This window comes from Cavia porcellus, unplaced genomic scaffold (genome assembly GCF_034190915.1).
Source record: "Cavia porcellus strain 051 isolate PalLab524CR breed Dunkin Hartley unplaced genomic scaffold, mCavPor4.1 scaffold_2, whole genome shotgun sequence".
Classification (NCBI taxonomy): Eukaryota; Metazoa; Chordata; class Mammalia; order Rodentia; family Caviidae; genus Cavia; species Cavia porcellus.
In genome coordinates, this window is record NW_026947485.1 from 16159865 (window position 1) to 16174033 (window position 14169).

General features: G+C 36.7%; 1 protein-coding gene across 7 annotated transcripts in view; it reads right to left on the reverse strand.

Annotated features, from left to right (window-relative positions):
• Dock4 (dedicator of cytokinesis 4) overlaps positions 1–14169 on the reverse strand; it is a 418252-nt gene that overhangs the window by 165958 nt on the left and 238125 nt on the right. For all 7 annotated transcript variants that reach the window (XM_063238782.1, XM_013152428.3, XM_063238800.1 and 4 more), the window contains exons 9-12: positions 11915–11996; positions 10974–11034; positions 7366–7498; positions 3641–3729 (exon numbers count right to left, since the gene is read on the reverse strand). In XM_063238782.1, coding sequence (XP_063094852.1) covers positions 3641–3729; positions 7366–7498; positions 10974–11034; positions 11915–11996 — 365 coding nt within the window. The remainder of the gene's footprint in view (positions 1–3640; positions 3730–7365; positions 7499–10973; positions 11035–11914; positions 11997–14169) is intronic.

Below are 14169 nucleotides of genomic sequence, written 5' to 3' on the forward strand. Positions count from 1 at the left end.
TGTTTTCCTAAATTGTTTTCCCTAAATGCTATAGGGCCCTTAATAAGGTAATTAAAAAGTACAGGATAAAAAAATAACCACCTTTGCTCATCTTACTAAAGCAAAAGGAAGATTCTGAAAATTTACATAATTACTAAATATGATTTCTTCTAGTTGTAAGCCACATGTACAACTACAGGAAGTGATATCTCACAAATATGCAGATGATATGAAAAGATGTTGAAGTTCTTCTTTGGACAGACTAAATCACTGCCAATGGCTTTTGCATACTTTATATCAATCTTTAGAACTGAATTTGCCTAATATCACATTCCTAGAATTCAACTGCTATCTACCAGAGGTGAAGTTTATAATAATCATATGCTGTATAAAGCCTAAACATGGCTCATTTTAATGACTATTTTAAGAATTTTAAATTCTTGAAGCATTGCTTTTGGATTGTAAAATTCTTAAACAGCACCACTTTGAAGATTTCAAATTACTTAACTTAATTCAATCTTTCAGTAGAGATATATTCAATTAGTTTTACCTTTAAAAATTAAAATGAATCACTTACAATTTTCTCCCAGTATCTAAACTCAAAGACAGTGGTTAATATATCTTTGCAACATAAAGTCTTTGGTCAGAAGGGGAAAAAAAACCCAGTTAACTCGATGAATCCCTTGGTTTATTAAAGAGAAAAGATTACAACTCCAAGAAACAGGAGGACATCAATGAAGCATAAAAGGTCTGGAAATAGCTGGTAGAATTTGTCTCCCAAGTAATTTCAAAGTTATTCTTTCCTTCTTTTTTTAGTACCAATGACTAAGGAATCTCAGGGGAAAACAGGAAAAATACTTCTTAAGAGTGAACTCGATTGCCTTCAAAATATTTGACTGCACTGCTTCCATTTTTAATCAACAATTCTGTGCTCCAAGGAGAAAAGAGTGGAAGTCAGGGTATCAACCACTGTGAGAGCTGAGCATCAGGTACCCCCAATTTCCCACCTCAGTTTCTTAGGCTTGGGCTGCCTCTTGTACTTTTAAGTAAGTCACGGGAGCCTCTCCCTTCAATAGTAAAGCCTGAAAACAGAATATAGATCTTGTCTACTGGGCATACAGCCCCGTTTCCTCAAGAACATAAACAGATCAATGTTCAAGCAAGACTGCAGGGTCCAAACTTTTATGGGAAGCATAGTTCTTGGTTTAAAATCTGTGTTCTGAGCTTTCTCCCTCTGGAGCTGTACTGTACAGTGATGAGGCTTAGGACCGGGTTGGCCTTGGTTTGAAAAGGCTAGTAGGGATCGGGTGACTGAAAGGCATAGAGATGCTGGTTGCATAGGACTGGCTGAAGAAGAAGAATGGCAAAAGGATGAGGAAAGCTAAGGGCAAGAGAGCAGCAGAAGCACGTAAAATGAGCCAAACCTTTGGCTGTCTATAAATCACAATAGTAGTAAGGCAGAAGAGAAAACAGGGATGGATCCCACCAAAGGGAGGAGAAAACCTTCATAGAAAATTCTATAGTGCCATGATTTCTTTTGCCTTTTAGAAAGGCATTAACAAGCAGTTCTCATAATAATGACAAGGGCTATGAAAAGAAAAAGGAAACTCAAGAAATAAGGTGATTTAAGTCTCATTTTCTGGTACAGTCTCAAACGGGATTACAGTAAAGGCAGACTGCATTTGTTTATGACACATGAGATGGATCTGCAGGACAATGCACACTTCTTGCCCATGTCCTGAGGCATGGGATGCACGTCCTGGGATGCTACCCTGGACACTGGCCCAGAGGAACACCATATGACTTACCCAGGAAATCAAAACTTTCTATTGGCTACAGAAAGAAAATCACAATTATTTCTAATCATATATTCTGTTTAGCCCAATGCAGTCATAATGTTCTATTTTAACAAATAACCAGACTTTAATGGGATATTTTACATGCCTTTTATCAGATCAACCTTCAAAACCTGGTGTCTAGGTCTAGTGACAGTACCCTCAGCCTCTATGCTGCATTCGGTTCCTGTGCAGCATTCAACAGCCACACAGGGCGGATGCCTACGGGCCTGGAGTACAAGTCCAGAGTGACTCTAATGAGCAAATAATCGTCAGTGGGATCAAGGAAAACCCAAGACTCAGGACAGAACTACTAGATCTGGCTGGAAGCCAATGAATTCAGTCACTAAGTTTTAAAAAAACAAAAAAGTAGTAGTAGCTCTGCCATCTTACTGAGGATGCAATGAAATAAATTCACTTGATCGGTACACAATCAAAACTGTCATAATTCTTTCACAGGAAAAGAGAAGATAGGCACATATTTCAGTTTCTATGAATTTTACTTTTTTCTTCATGTCCTCCTATCCTATTATCTCCTCTTAGTCTTAAAAGGACTCTGCCCTCAATAGTGTGTGTTTCAAGTTTCTTGTCTTATTTAGTGGTAGATGTAGGATTCTGTCCAAAGCAAATAAAATCCATCTGCATCAAATAAACCCAAGTTACTTGGTTAATTCTTGGGAGAAGAAGAAGAGAAGTGAGCTTAGCAGTCAATTCTGCTAGAAGGGCTGCCATGCATGAGCTGTGGCACTCAAGGTTGTAACTAAACTGAACCACAGAGCTGCTGTCTGCAGTTATTTCCCATGGGCAAGTCTGGCCTAGCAAGATATACATGAAGCTGATAAAAACATGATCTGAGCTCAAATCTGGTTCTTCTAATTGTCAGACAAGTTAGATACTCTCTCTCTCTCTCTCTCTCTCTCTCTCTCTCTCTCTTTTCCTCCCTCCCTCCCTCTGTCTGTCTCTCTGTCTCTCTGATATCCCCTCTACAGGGTGTTTTTAAAAACAATGCATTCAGTTAAGGAACAGTTCATTTAATTTAAAGCATCACTAGATCAAGTGAAGCACGTAACTACATACAATTCTACTTCAATGTCACTTTGAAGAGCACAGGATATAAATAATATTAACTAAATTTTGCTATTAATCAAACTTAAAAGACATCATTACATATGCTAGATAATCTACATAAGCTATATAATGTCACATATTCTATTATATGCTACTTTACTAAAATAACATAAACATAAACATACTTTTCTAACATAACATAAACATAAACATATATATTTTACATGTAATGTCCAGTGGTATATTTCAGTTCCTTTGTGAATCAGTGTGCACACATTTTCTCTATATAACCTCCAATCAGCATCACTCTCTTTAGTTAACTTCACTATGTGAAGGTGTGTATTTGTTATCCAGGAAGTAAAGTCTTTAAAGTCTGTTGCAGTGAACTGTAGAGGGTAAAGCATGCTTTTCATGATCTTTACTGACACATTTCCATTTATCAAACCCATTTTGACCTAAAAGTAACAAAACTCTGGTACATCTGTTGTTTAATTTTTAACCTTTGGTAAGGGTACCACTGAACAAATTCTGGTCCTCTGTTTTGTTTCAAACCAGAATTGAACACATTTTTTTGGAGAACTATATAAAACTCGGTCACAATATACAGAGACATACCACAATGTTTACTGATCATTTTTAAAGTTAAGCAGTGACAAGAGAGGAAAAAAATAAAAAGGTTCATCATTTTTTCATTTCATGTGTACTTTTCTGGCCTGAAACAGAAGTGTATGGAGATAAAGCCTGCCCCATATTCTTACCTGCATTGGAGCCAGTCAAGTTGTAGCGTGCATTCAGCTTTTTGATGATGTTCTCGTGAATTTGGTACCACTCGCTCTCTGTGTTACACCTATGAAAACAGTATCACTTGGATGAGCTTCAGTGATGCATGATATCAAGCAATAACCTTAACAGTACATTTGCTCTTTTTGTCATAAAAATTATAGTGATAATGTTCTTCCCTAAATCTCCTTAGACTTCCCTGGAACCTACTGCATATGACTGTCAGCTCTAGCATGGTTCCTCCAAGACGAGCAGAAATGCCCACTCTGCTAATATTTTTTTTTTGGTCTTTTTCCTTTTTATTGGTACCGGGGATCAAACTCACGACTGCCTGCTTGTAAGGCAGGCGCTCATGCTGCTGAGCTAAATCCCCAGCCCCGAAATGCCCACTCTGATAATGCCTGCTCACCTACCTAACAACAGCATGGCTAGAGAGAACGATTCTTAGATTAAAGTGGCCCTAGGACAGAAAAAAAAAAAAAAAAAAAAAAAACAAAAAACTCACAGAAGAATGCATAAAGCTGTGCAGACTAAAAAGAGTTTTATAACTAGATTTGAAATCTTATGATTAAATGAGCTACGTTCCTTAAGCAGGTTACTTACTGCCTCTGTGCCTTGATTTCCTCATGATACAGAGATAATATGCAAGAACAGTGACGGCAAATCTTTTAGAGCTCTCAACAATAAACTGCTGGCTGTGGCACTCAGGATGCAGGTTCACCACCACTGAACTACAACATTAAACGTGAGTCTAGAATTATCTCGTTCATGTAGGGTACTTAGTGCTCAATAAATATTATTACTCAGTAAGTAGCTAGTCTCTATCTTATATGGCCAGCAAGAAAAGGTCAACAAGTAAATAAAACAAAAGTGACATTAACACAGCTTAACAATAGCAAAATGCTGGCAAGATCTAGCAAAGAGCACTGAAGTACTCCACATCTTCGGAAGATGCTGTCTCCCTCTTCTTATTCCCATAGTTATCTATGCCTGTTCTAGCTCTTCTCGCTTGCTGGCTCATGTTACCTCTGTTTACATGGTGTAGCGCATCTAGCAGACAAGGAAGGTTATTGAGGACTGGACCTAAGGCTGGCTGCTATCCAAGTCGTCTTCAGTACAATGAAAGGTGACTTAACATCAGAGGATGGATGGGTGGAGATATGGGTGAATGGAAAGATACCACAAATGTTCCTTTCCATGTGTCCTAAGTATCAAGATTTTATATCCAATAAATTCAAACATTCCCACAGTACAAGTTTCTTTTCCTCGTGATTATGTCTGGGGCGGATAATGTACAATTATTAGGAGATGTATCCTATCTGTATTAGGAGATATATTGTATATTATCTATATTAGGAGATCTAACATATATTTAATTTTATTAACCCAGGCTTTTCCAGGATGAACATGAGAGGTTTTTTTCCAAGCCAGTTAACAATGGCATATCAAACTGAGCCCAAAATCTTGAGAGCATAGGAAATTAAGATGGAAGAAACAATCCCACCTCTTATTTTGAGACATCAAATTGCTACTTACAATATTATGACTCCAGTCTTCTTATTTCCCAGCAGGGAAGGAAGAAAAATAGTCTGTTCCCTATTAGTTGAGTGATTTCAGAGATTATATCTTTCATTAAAAACTCCGAATAAAATTAAAGCTCCTAAAGAGGGCAACTGAAATATCTTGTAGTCTCAGCGAAGGTATTTGTTACTATTCTCTAAGTCCCAAATGGGTTAGGGATTTAGTCATTTCAACAAACAGAAACTTCTTCCAAACTGTTTCTAACCAGCACCCTTCTACAGTGTCTTACTAAATTCAGTTTTTCCCTATGGACAGTGACCATTCTGACCAGTTTTTCAACAGACTTCACAGTTTGTTGAATTGGCATTTTTAAGGAATTTCTCTTCTACAGAGAATTATCTAAAACCTATTTGATGCTTAAGAAAAAAGACAATAAAATACCACAAAGAGCAACATGATTATTTTTATGAGAGGCAGAGTTGGAATTCATGGATCTCCTTTAGCTGCTTAATCAAGGGTGACGCAGGTAACTGTCAGTCCTTCCATTTTCCTTGTGGCAAGATAAATATGACGCTCACTACCCATGCCTGAAAGACTATTCTAAGATATGATAGGACTACATTTGCAAAAAATTTTAGGTTTTGTAATGAGCAATGACACAAAACATCATCATCACATTATTATGCAGTGGTGTGAAATAACATCTGTGAAGACAGAGCCTGATCAACAGAGAGCTCAAGTTCTGGAGTTGGATAATCCTAACTGCAAATCTGATTCCCTTTCTCATTAGCTGTGGGTAATTCTAGGCAAGTCATTGAACTCTCTGTCCTCATACATATAAAGGGGAGCTCACAGCATCTGCTCCTGAGGTTTATTGTGTGGAGAAAATGACATGCATGGATTAAGCATACAGTAAATACATGATGTTTCATGGCTACTACAAAGAAGATTACTACAGGCCAATGGTTACAAATGAGGTGCTGCCACCTAATACAAAAGTAACAAGTTCTGTTATCCGTTAGTTTCAAAGAGATTTTCAAGTTTGCAGTCAAGGTCAAGGTTTTATTCCTCTTATTGGGAATAAAGTGAATTCCCAGGCATCATCCACAGTCTATGGATAAATCTTTAACTATTTACTAAACATGTTGAGAGGTCCCACAAAGTGGAGAGTACATAAATCCATGAATCATGCAACAGTGGTCAAAAAGCACTTTGAAGTACACGTCCCATAGTCAGCGGGCCAGCAGTGTTAGCACTACATATGAAAAAGAAATAGCAGTATGTGTAGGGGGTATCAGCACACTCTTTGGGAAAAAAAAAGACAAGCAATTTGCCAAATCAAGTTTGTTCTTAATACAGTATCATGGGTTAAATTGCACTCTCCCAAAAGACAATGTTGAGCCCTAATATCCAATATCCTAGAATATCACCTTATTTAGGAAAAGTGTTCTTACAGAAGTATGTGTTATAATAAGATCACTGAAGAGAAGCTCAATCTTATGTGACTGTGTTCTCATAAAAGTTGAAATCTGGACAGAGATGGCCATGTACACAGGGAGAACAAAATGTCAAGAAGGAAGCAGACATCAAGTGACACATCTATAAGCCTCAGAATGTCAAACGCTATGAACAAACCATGAGATGCACAAAGACAGAAGCACAAAGTTGACTTTCCCTCACAGCTACACAAAGCGCCAACCCTGCCACTCACTGACCTCCAGGACTCTCAGTAAATTGTCATTCAACTGTTATGCTGTTTGTGGTACTTTGTTATGGAAGATCCAACAAACGTATACGTGGCATAAGAACATCGTCACCTGAGCTTCCCTTTCCTGATTCTAATTAATTTATATTAAAAATACAGCATTTCCTCCTTCAAAGAACAAACTGTTTGAAGGCGAATAAATACTAGGTTTATAAATTCGTCAGAGGTACTCTAGATGGTAGATCATCTAATTACTAAACTGTATGTATTCACTGGCTCTTGATTTCATATTCCTTTGACCAGCAAATAGTGACCTGCAGGCTCATTTATAACAATTCAACTGATCATGGGGCTCACAAACATCTTATAAATCTAATCCATCCACTGTTCTTCAATTACTGCATAAAGTAGTGTTTGCCCAACTGGATCCACACATACCCTGGGCCTAGCCAGTCCCTCCCTGTGCACGCGTCTTACATGTATACTTTCAGGACGAGGTCATCCTTTGTCTCTCCTGTTAGCAGATCAGCGATGCTGAGAACTGCACAGCCAAAGGGCCTCCGATACTGCACGCTGCAGGCATTCTTCTTTTCTCCTGCTCCCATTCGACCTGTCCAATTAAACAGTAAATGTGACCCATGGAGACATCTGATTGGATGCATCTTAAATACAGCCACACAGAGTGACAAGACAAGCCAGACAAATTGTAACGGAGTCCCCGGAAGGACACAGGTGCAGGGCAACAGAAAACTCGGTTTCAGTCTCTAATCACAAGGGCTCTAATCACAAGGCTATATGATCTTGAGCAAGCAGCTTGCATTCTCAGTAGCAGTGTTTTCTGTAGAACACAAAGAGTGGAGCTGATCCCACTTTTGGGAACCACCTTCCTGCTCCTAGGATTCATGGAGGCAGACCAGGAGGTTCACCTCATTAAACATAGTGATGGTAACTGTTTCGTTTTCTATTTAAAAATAAATTATGTAATTAAAAGTTGTTTCAAAAATTTCACTTTTGAAAGAAGTGGAGAGTCTTTGAATACACCAAGTAAGCACAGATGGTGAAACGAGCAGGCTCCTGCCTTATAGAGCAGGCAGTTCACAACTCAGATCGCTCATCCCTCCTGGCATCATTTTGACCATTAGAAAAGCTTAAATTTGTTTCAAGTAGAATGCTTTAAACCATGCTATGGACATAGTATTTTAATTTCCTGTTTGCAAATTAATTATCAGTGAGTGGATTATTTTGAAAACCAAAAGCAATAAGTATGCTAAAGTCGAAATACAGCATATTAACATGGGAAAAATATCTGCCAATTTGTCTCCAGATGCTTGTCAACAGATTCATAAATTGTTTCCATCAGAGAAAAATTCTAAAGCACATCAAGATGTCTCCAGCATTGCCAAAATCTAATGTTGAATAGGATAATGAAACAAACAGAAGGATAGCATTATCCAATTTGGTTTTCCATTCACCACTGATAAAGGAAAAACATCTCTGCAATTTGTCATCTTTAGGGAAATATTTATAAATAGTGGCCTGAAAACCTGTTAGTTTATGAATAGAATCAAAACTAAAAATAGTCAGTTGCTTTTTAGATGATGAAAATGTAAGAACTTTAAACATCACCGTCCTATGATCTGTGGCTGTTTTCTGTGACTAAATTTCAATGTTTGTAATTTTAGTATAATTTCTGCCTGCAAAGCAAACACCTTGAAATGTCATATTTAAATTTAACTATCAACCAACCATACTTTTACTTACAGAACTGATTTAAACAAATTTAAAATACTAGTCACTCATTACATTAAAAAATGTTCTATTTAACTCTATTTTGAATGATTATTTTGATTACATTAACATGAAATATACTACAATCTAGATCAATATAATGACTTTGAAAAACAATTTTTTAAGTCATTCCTTTTTAGACCCAACATGACACAGTGCTCAGGAAGAAGGCTGCTCTGAGAACCGCATGGGAACCCTCTCCTGGTAGCTCTGTCATTGCCCACACTGTGAGGCTTAACGACACACACAGCTCTACGTTTTCTTTCCTGGCTCTGTGGGCACCGTGGATACCAAGGCCTCAGTTTTAATTACTATACCAAAAGGACAACATGAGGCCAGCCTTGGTGTACCCAAGTCTAAGACTAGTAAGAATGCATAGTACTGGTCCAATTTCTAGGAAAATTCTCTAAGCAGGATGGAACGTGGGAGGAGTGGGGGAAAATAAACTATGAAGCAATCAGTCAGAAGCCAAACGAGGAGGCAAACACATTGAAAGAATTCAATAACTCAGAATGTACAGAGGAATATGCAACTATTAATTTCTCTTTCTCCATCCCCCTTTTTTTTCTAAATCTGGGAATAAATTCGCAGAACTGATGTATTATTGCTTCTGCTTCCGGCAGTCAGTGAGGGTCACGGTGTCCTTTTCCCAGTAAAGCAGGTACAAGGGACATTCTATACAAAAATAAGAAGTTCTTGTCCCTAACATAACAGTCTTTCACTCCTTAATTTCACTGCTTCAAAGGAACTGGCAAACTAAGTTTAACCTTTTTTACAGTGTTTTACCTAAATTTCATTTCTCCTCAGTCTCAAAAGTACCAAGCCAGTAAGTCAGTCTTGCAAATTTTCTGCAACAATCCTAGGAAAGTATTCATTTGACCAAATTTAGGGTGGAAGGTAATTTCTGGTTCAACATTCTTTCTGACAACTGAATGAGCATAAAAACCTTAGGAAGAAACATCACTTTTTCATGTTTTGTCATTGCTCAAACCTACAGATACAGCCTACAAAGTTCTGTAAGCAAAAGTGACTTATATTTACCTCAGTGCTATAGAATATTATATTTATATTTAAGTAATAGTTACATGAAGATATACAGAACCACATTTTATATTAACAACTGGCAATACGAATTTGAATAAAAACAAAGAAAATTATATAACATATTATAAACAAAGAAAATTACATAAAATATTGTATACCGAGAACAGACCAAAGTTTTAGTGCAAAGCTACATGAAAGCCTAGGCTCCAAATTTTTCAATATTTTAAAATAATTTTTTTTATTTTTCCTCACATGTTCATTTATGAAAATTAAAAACAAGGGAATTATCTATGTTGGAAATGTGACATATTTTATATTTTTCTCTAGGTACAAGGTGGTTGCTATATGTATAAAACAAAAGAATATAAAAACAAAGATCACATCGCAGGACTGCACAGAGTGTTATTAACTCTTGCAGACATATTCCCAAGCAAGTAATGCAACACAGATAGTGAAGAAGTGGAACAAATCCCAAGATCAACTGGTTGGCCTGAATAGAAAAACCGTGTTGGCTGTGCTATTCGTCATTTCGCCTTGCTGCTCTGCTATAAAACACCTGTTTTTAGAGGCATTTCATGTGGAAAATGAAGGAACATATTCTGACTCTGATGAATATGGAGAACACCAAGTTTTTTCTGCAAAATGTTACCTAATGGTACATTACACATAAATGTTTTCATGGTAAAATCAAATTTGGGGAATGCTAGGATCAAAAAAGTTAGAAATGCATATTTGTTTTTCCTTGTGGGGCTTCTCAGAGCCTTTAATAAACTGATGACACCATACAGATAACACATACAGTACTTGGTGCCTCAGACCTCTTTCCTTATAGCATCTTGGGTAGCAGCACTCTGTGGTACTTACTGTACATTTAGAAGAGGCTGGATGGTGTAAAGCTTTTATGAACTCACCTCCTGAAAGCTTATTTTATGCTACCAGAAATGGGAACTTAAAAAAAGAATACAAAATACTTGAATGAGATTTGTTTAGGAGGTCCAATAAAACAAAATGCACTACTTAATAAATTACTTAATGACTTATACTGAAAGAGACAAAGTGTATTTATGGTGAATGAAAAAGTTATACGTGAGGTTGCAAAGGCCAGAAAAACTAATAAGCTCTGTGCTTCTTGGATTCAAATGAAGCTGCAGACAGCCCAAACCAAAATTCAAAACACAAAAATCCAAACAAAAACATCCACCGAGAGACTTCTCAGCTACTTGTCCTAATGCGGTGCCAAGTGCTGTACCTACCGATTCGGATAATGTGCACGGTAATGTAGATGTCCTTTCGTAACTCGCTGCTACCCAAATCCTACCAAAAAGAAAGCTGGGTTATTATAGGAGTCACAATGTATATGGCAGCACCTAAAAAGCATATTACGTTATTTTCATAAATAGAGGACAGAGATTAATATAATGTTTGTAGCAGAAGCATTTAAATTCTACTTTAAAAATATCAACTTTAAGTCAATTATTGTCAAGAAATACTTCAAAAGAAAGACCAAGATTGATTCAATCCCTCAATTGCTCATTCCTTAAACATTTATGAAATACTTACTAAATATAAGGCCCCACGCTAAGCTCCGTCACTACTATACTTTGGTAAAAGTATAATAGGGCCAATATTACATTAATGGAAATATTAAACACACTATTAAAATAATATGCTAAAGAAAGCAAGGTTAACTATAAATGGTGGTATTTAGAATTCTGGCTAGAGATGTAATTTGGGTGTTATTTACAATGGTTAATAAGCAAATCCACTATTTTCTCTCACAATAATATCTCCTAATTAATATGAAATACATATACTCCTCATGTAATAACTAAGTTCTAGTCTTGACAATAAGTGGTTAGCTTAATTGGTCACTAAATGAGGAATGGTATACAGTATGTATACTGCAATATTCAGAACAGAGAAATGGTCAAAGGAAACTCCAACCTGATGATTGTGCTTTTATTTGTACACCTCTTACATGCAGTACTATAATGCATAATAGAACACAAAGCTTCAATTTACTATACAGCACAATTAGCAAAAATTATAGTACTGTACTATAAAAGAAGCCACCAAAAGACCACACTGCAGCTCATGCTCGTAAGTCTGAACAGTGGCAGATCAGGTGAGTCATCAGGACAACATCTGTATCACCGGGAGGATGTGACCCATGGGTGAAACAAGCTCCACTCACCATGAAGAGAGAGCAGTGTCGTTCTGGTTTCTCCGGAGCTTTGGGAAGCCCATTTCTATTCAGTCTCAAGAAAAATCTCTCACTGTAAGAGGGAAAACAAGTTTAATACTTAAACATGATTTAATATTTATCCATTTTTATAATTGCTCTTTATCCTAAGAGTTAAGCTCAACATTTATTAGGCCATTCACAAAATTGCTTATATAAGTTAAGGGAGTATTGATGACAATAATCATTTGCTCCACTTCTGATAAAACTGGCAGAGCAGCAAAATATAGCTGCAAAATAATTATCTATTAAAACAACAGGATAGGTTTCCCTGCCCTTAATAACACTGATATTATTTTAAAAGTGGAAACCAATGTACAAAATGAGAAAACGCAGCCTAATTTCTTTGTGTATACCTAAGATTTTCTGTTATTTAATTAAAAGTAAGGACACACGCCTTTATATTTTTATGGACTTCTGTAATTCAAAATGCAAACAGAATTTTGAAAAGTAACACTTGAATTTTTTTTTAGTCTGTAAGTAAGCAGAACTCAAACTGAACATGCATTTGAAAATACAGTGCCACATACATTTAATGTAAACACAAATGATGCTAATTCAAGTCAGTAAGTACTGAGGAACGGTGTTTAGAGCCAAAGTAATGTATGACATGTATGTTAAAAAATGAAATGATTCACAAATTCAAGAAAAATGAATCTACCGGCTACCATGAGCTTTGAATTCTAACAAAATTTCAATATCCTGGTGCCCAAGATAGAATCAAACAGCGGCTGCCGCGGGCAAAGAACACAAAACCAATATCCACTGAACATGAAATGATCACACGGTGTGGCCTTGCTTAGCTGCTTCGGCCTAGCAGGCATGGAGGGGCACAGGGTGCAGGACCTTAGAAAAAGGCGTGGAGCTCCCCAGTCTCTGTGTCACTCATCACTAGATCTTTGCCTTAAACAATGGGGCTCTCTATCTAAATATACACAAAGAGAAAAATGAAAACCATAAACAGATCTCTAAGGAGGCATATGGATCTGAATTCATGGCTGTTTTGGAACACTTTTGTTCTCTTTTGTGAGCTAAATCTAGACAGATATATTTAACAGATTTAACTGGCTAAACGTCATCTTTTTCTTTTATCATGCTTATTTCTGACTTCTCTTATGAGAAAGGGTAACCAATTCATATTTCTATAAGGCCATTTTCATTCCTATTACCCAGGTTTTTCTACAAAGCAGGTGGCTGATCAGGTATGAATGATGTGAATATAAATTGTTGCAAGGATCCTCAACTGAAGTTCAATTCCCACATGGTATTATTCTGAGACAGGAGCTGGCAATGACAGATTCAACCAAGGATGCAAAGCTAATTAGTCTCATGCAATTGTCATTTACTATAATTAAACAAAAAGGACAGTAGGCTACCATTATAGTTGAAGAAAATTCAATATTGATTTAAAGTATGATGAAAATATATATATATAATAATTCAGTGTGGGATAAAACAATTACATTTGAAATAGTCGTATCATAAGGTAATACTTTGGCAAACCACCATTTGAGAAGGACTCTGCCAAGGACTTCACATGGATTAATTTCTTTCATATTCACTAGGCTCCTAGGCAGTAGGTACTATTATAGTACAGACCCATTTTATAGATGGGAAATCTAAGATAAAAATAGTTTTGCCCAAAATCACAAAGCTGGAATATTTCTAAGTAAAGATTCTCTCCAAAATAGCAACTGAAATTTGAATTTTACAGGAAAATTGTTTCTGCTATATACAAATAATGAGCAAACATTCCCAGAATACTGAGATAAAAACACAGTCATTCATGTACTTGAGCCACTCATATGACCTTATCAAGCCAGGTCCCAAGATTTCAGGGTAAATGTTGCCCTTCTTCGGATAACAGAAATGAAAGACATGAATTCTGACTTAAAATCCTTCAGGACAGCCCTCAGTAGAAATTATTCTACTAAGGAAACTCCAGAAACATTTAAGAATTTAATTTTACTTCCTCAAAACTACTAAGGCTTCAACCTATTTATTTCTTAGTCGCCAGCACTTGCTAACAAGTTTATTAGTTACAAAACACAAGCTGTGTGAACAGCTTCCCATCACATCTATCACTGGCAGTAGAAGCCACACTGCCTGTCTTGAGATCTGCATCTCTGTGAGGTCTCTCTGTACGCATACTGAAACATTTGAGACCGCCATACTATCTTCTGACAGATCAGTTTACAATGATGAAT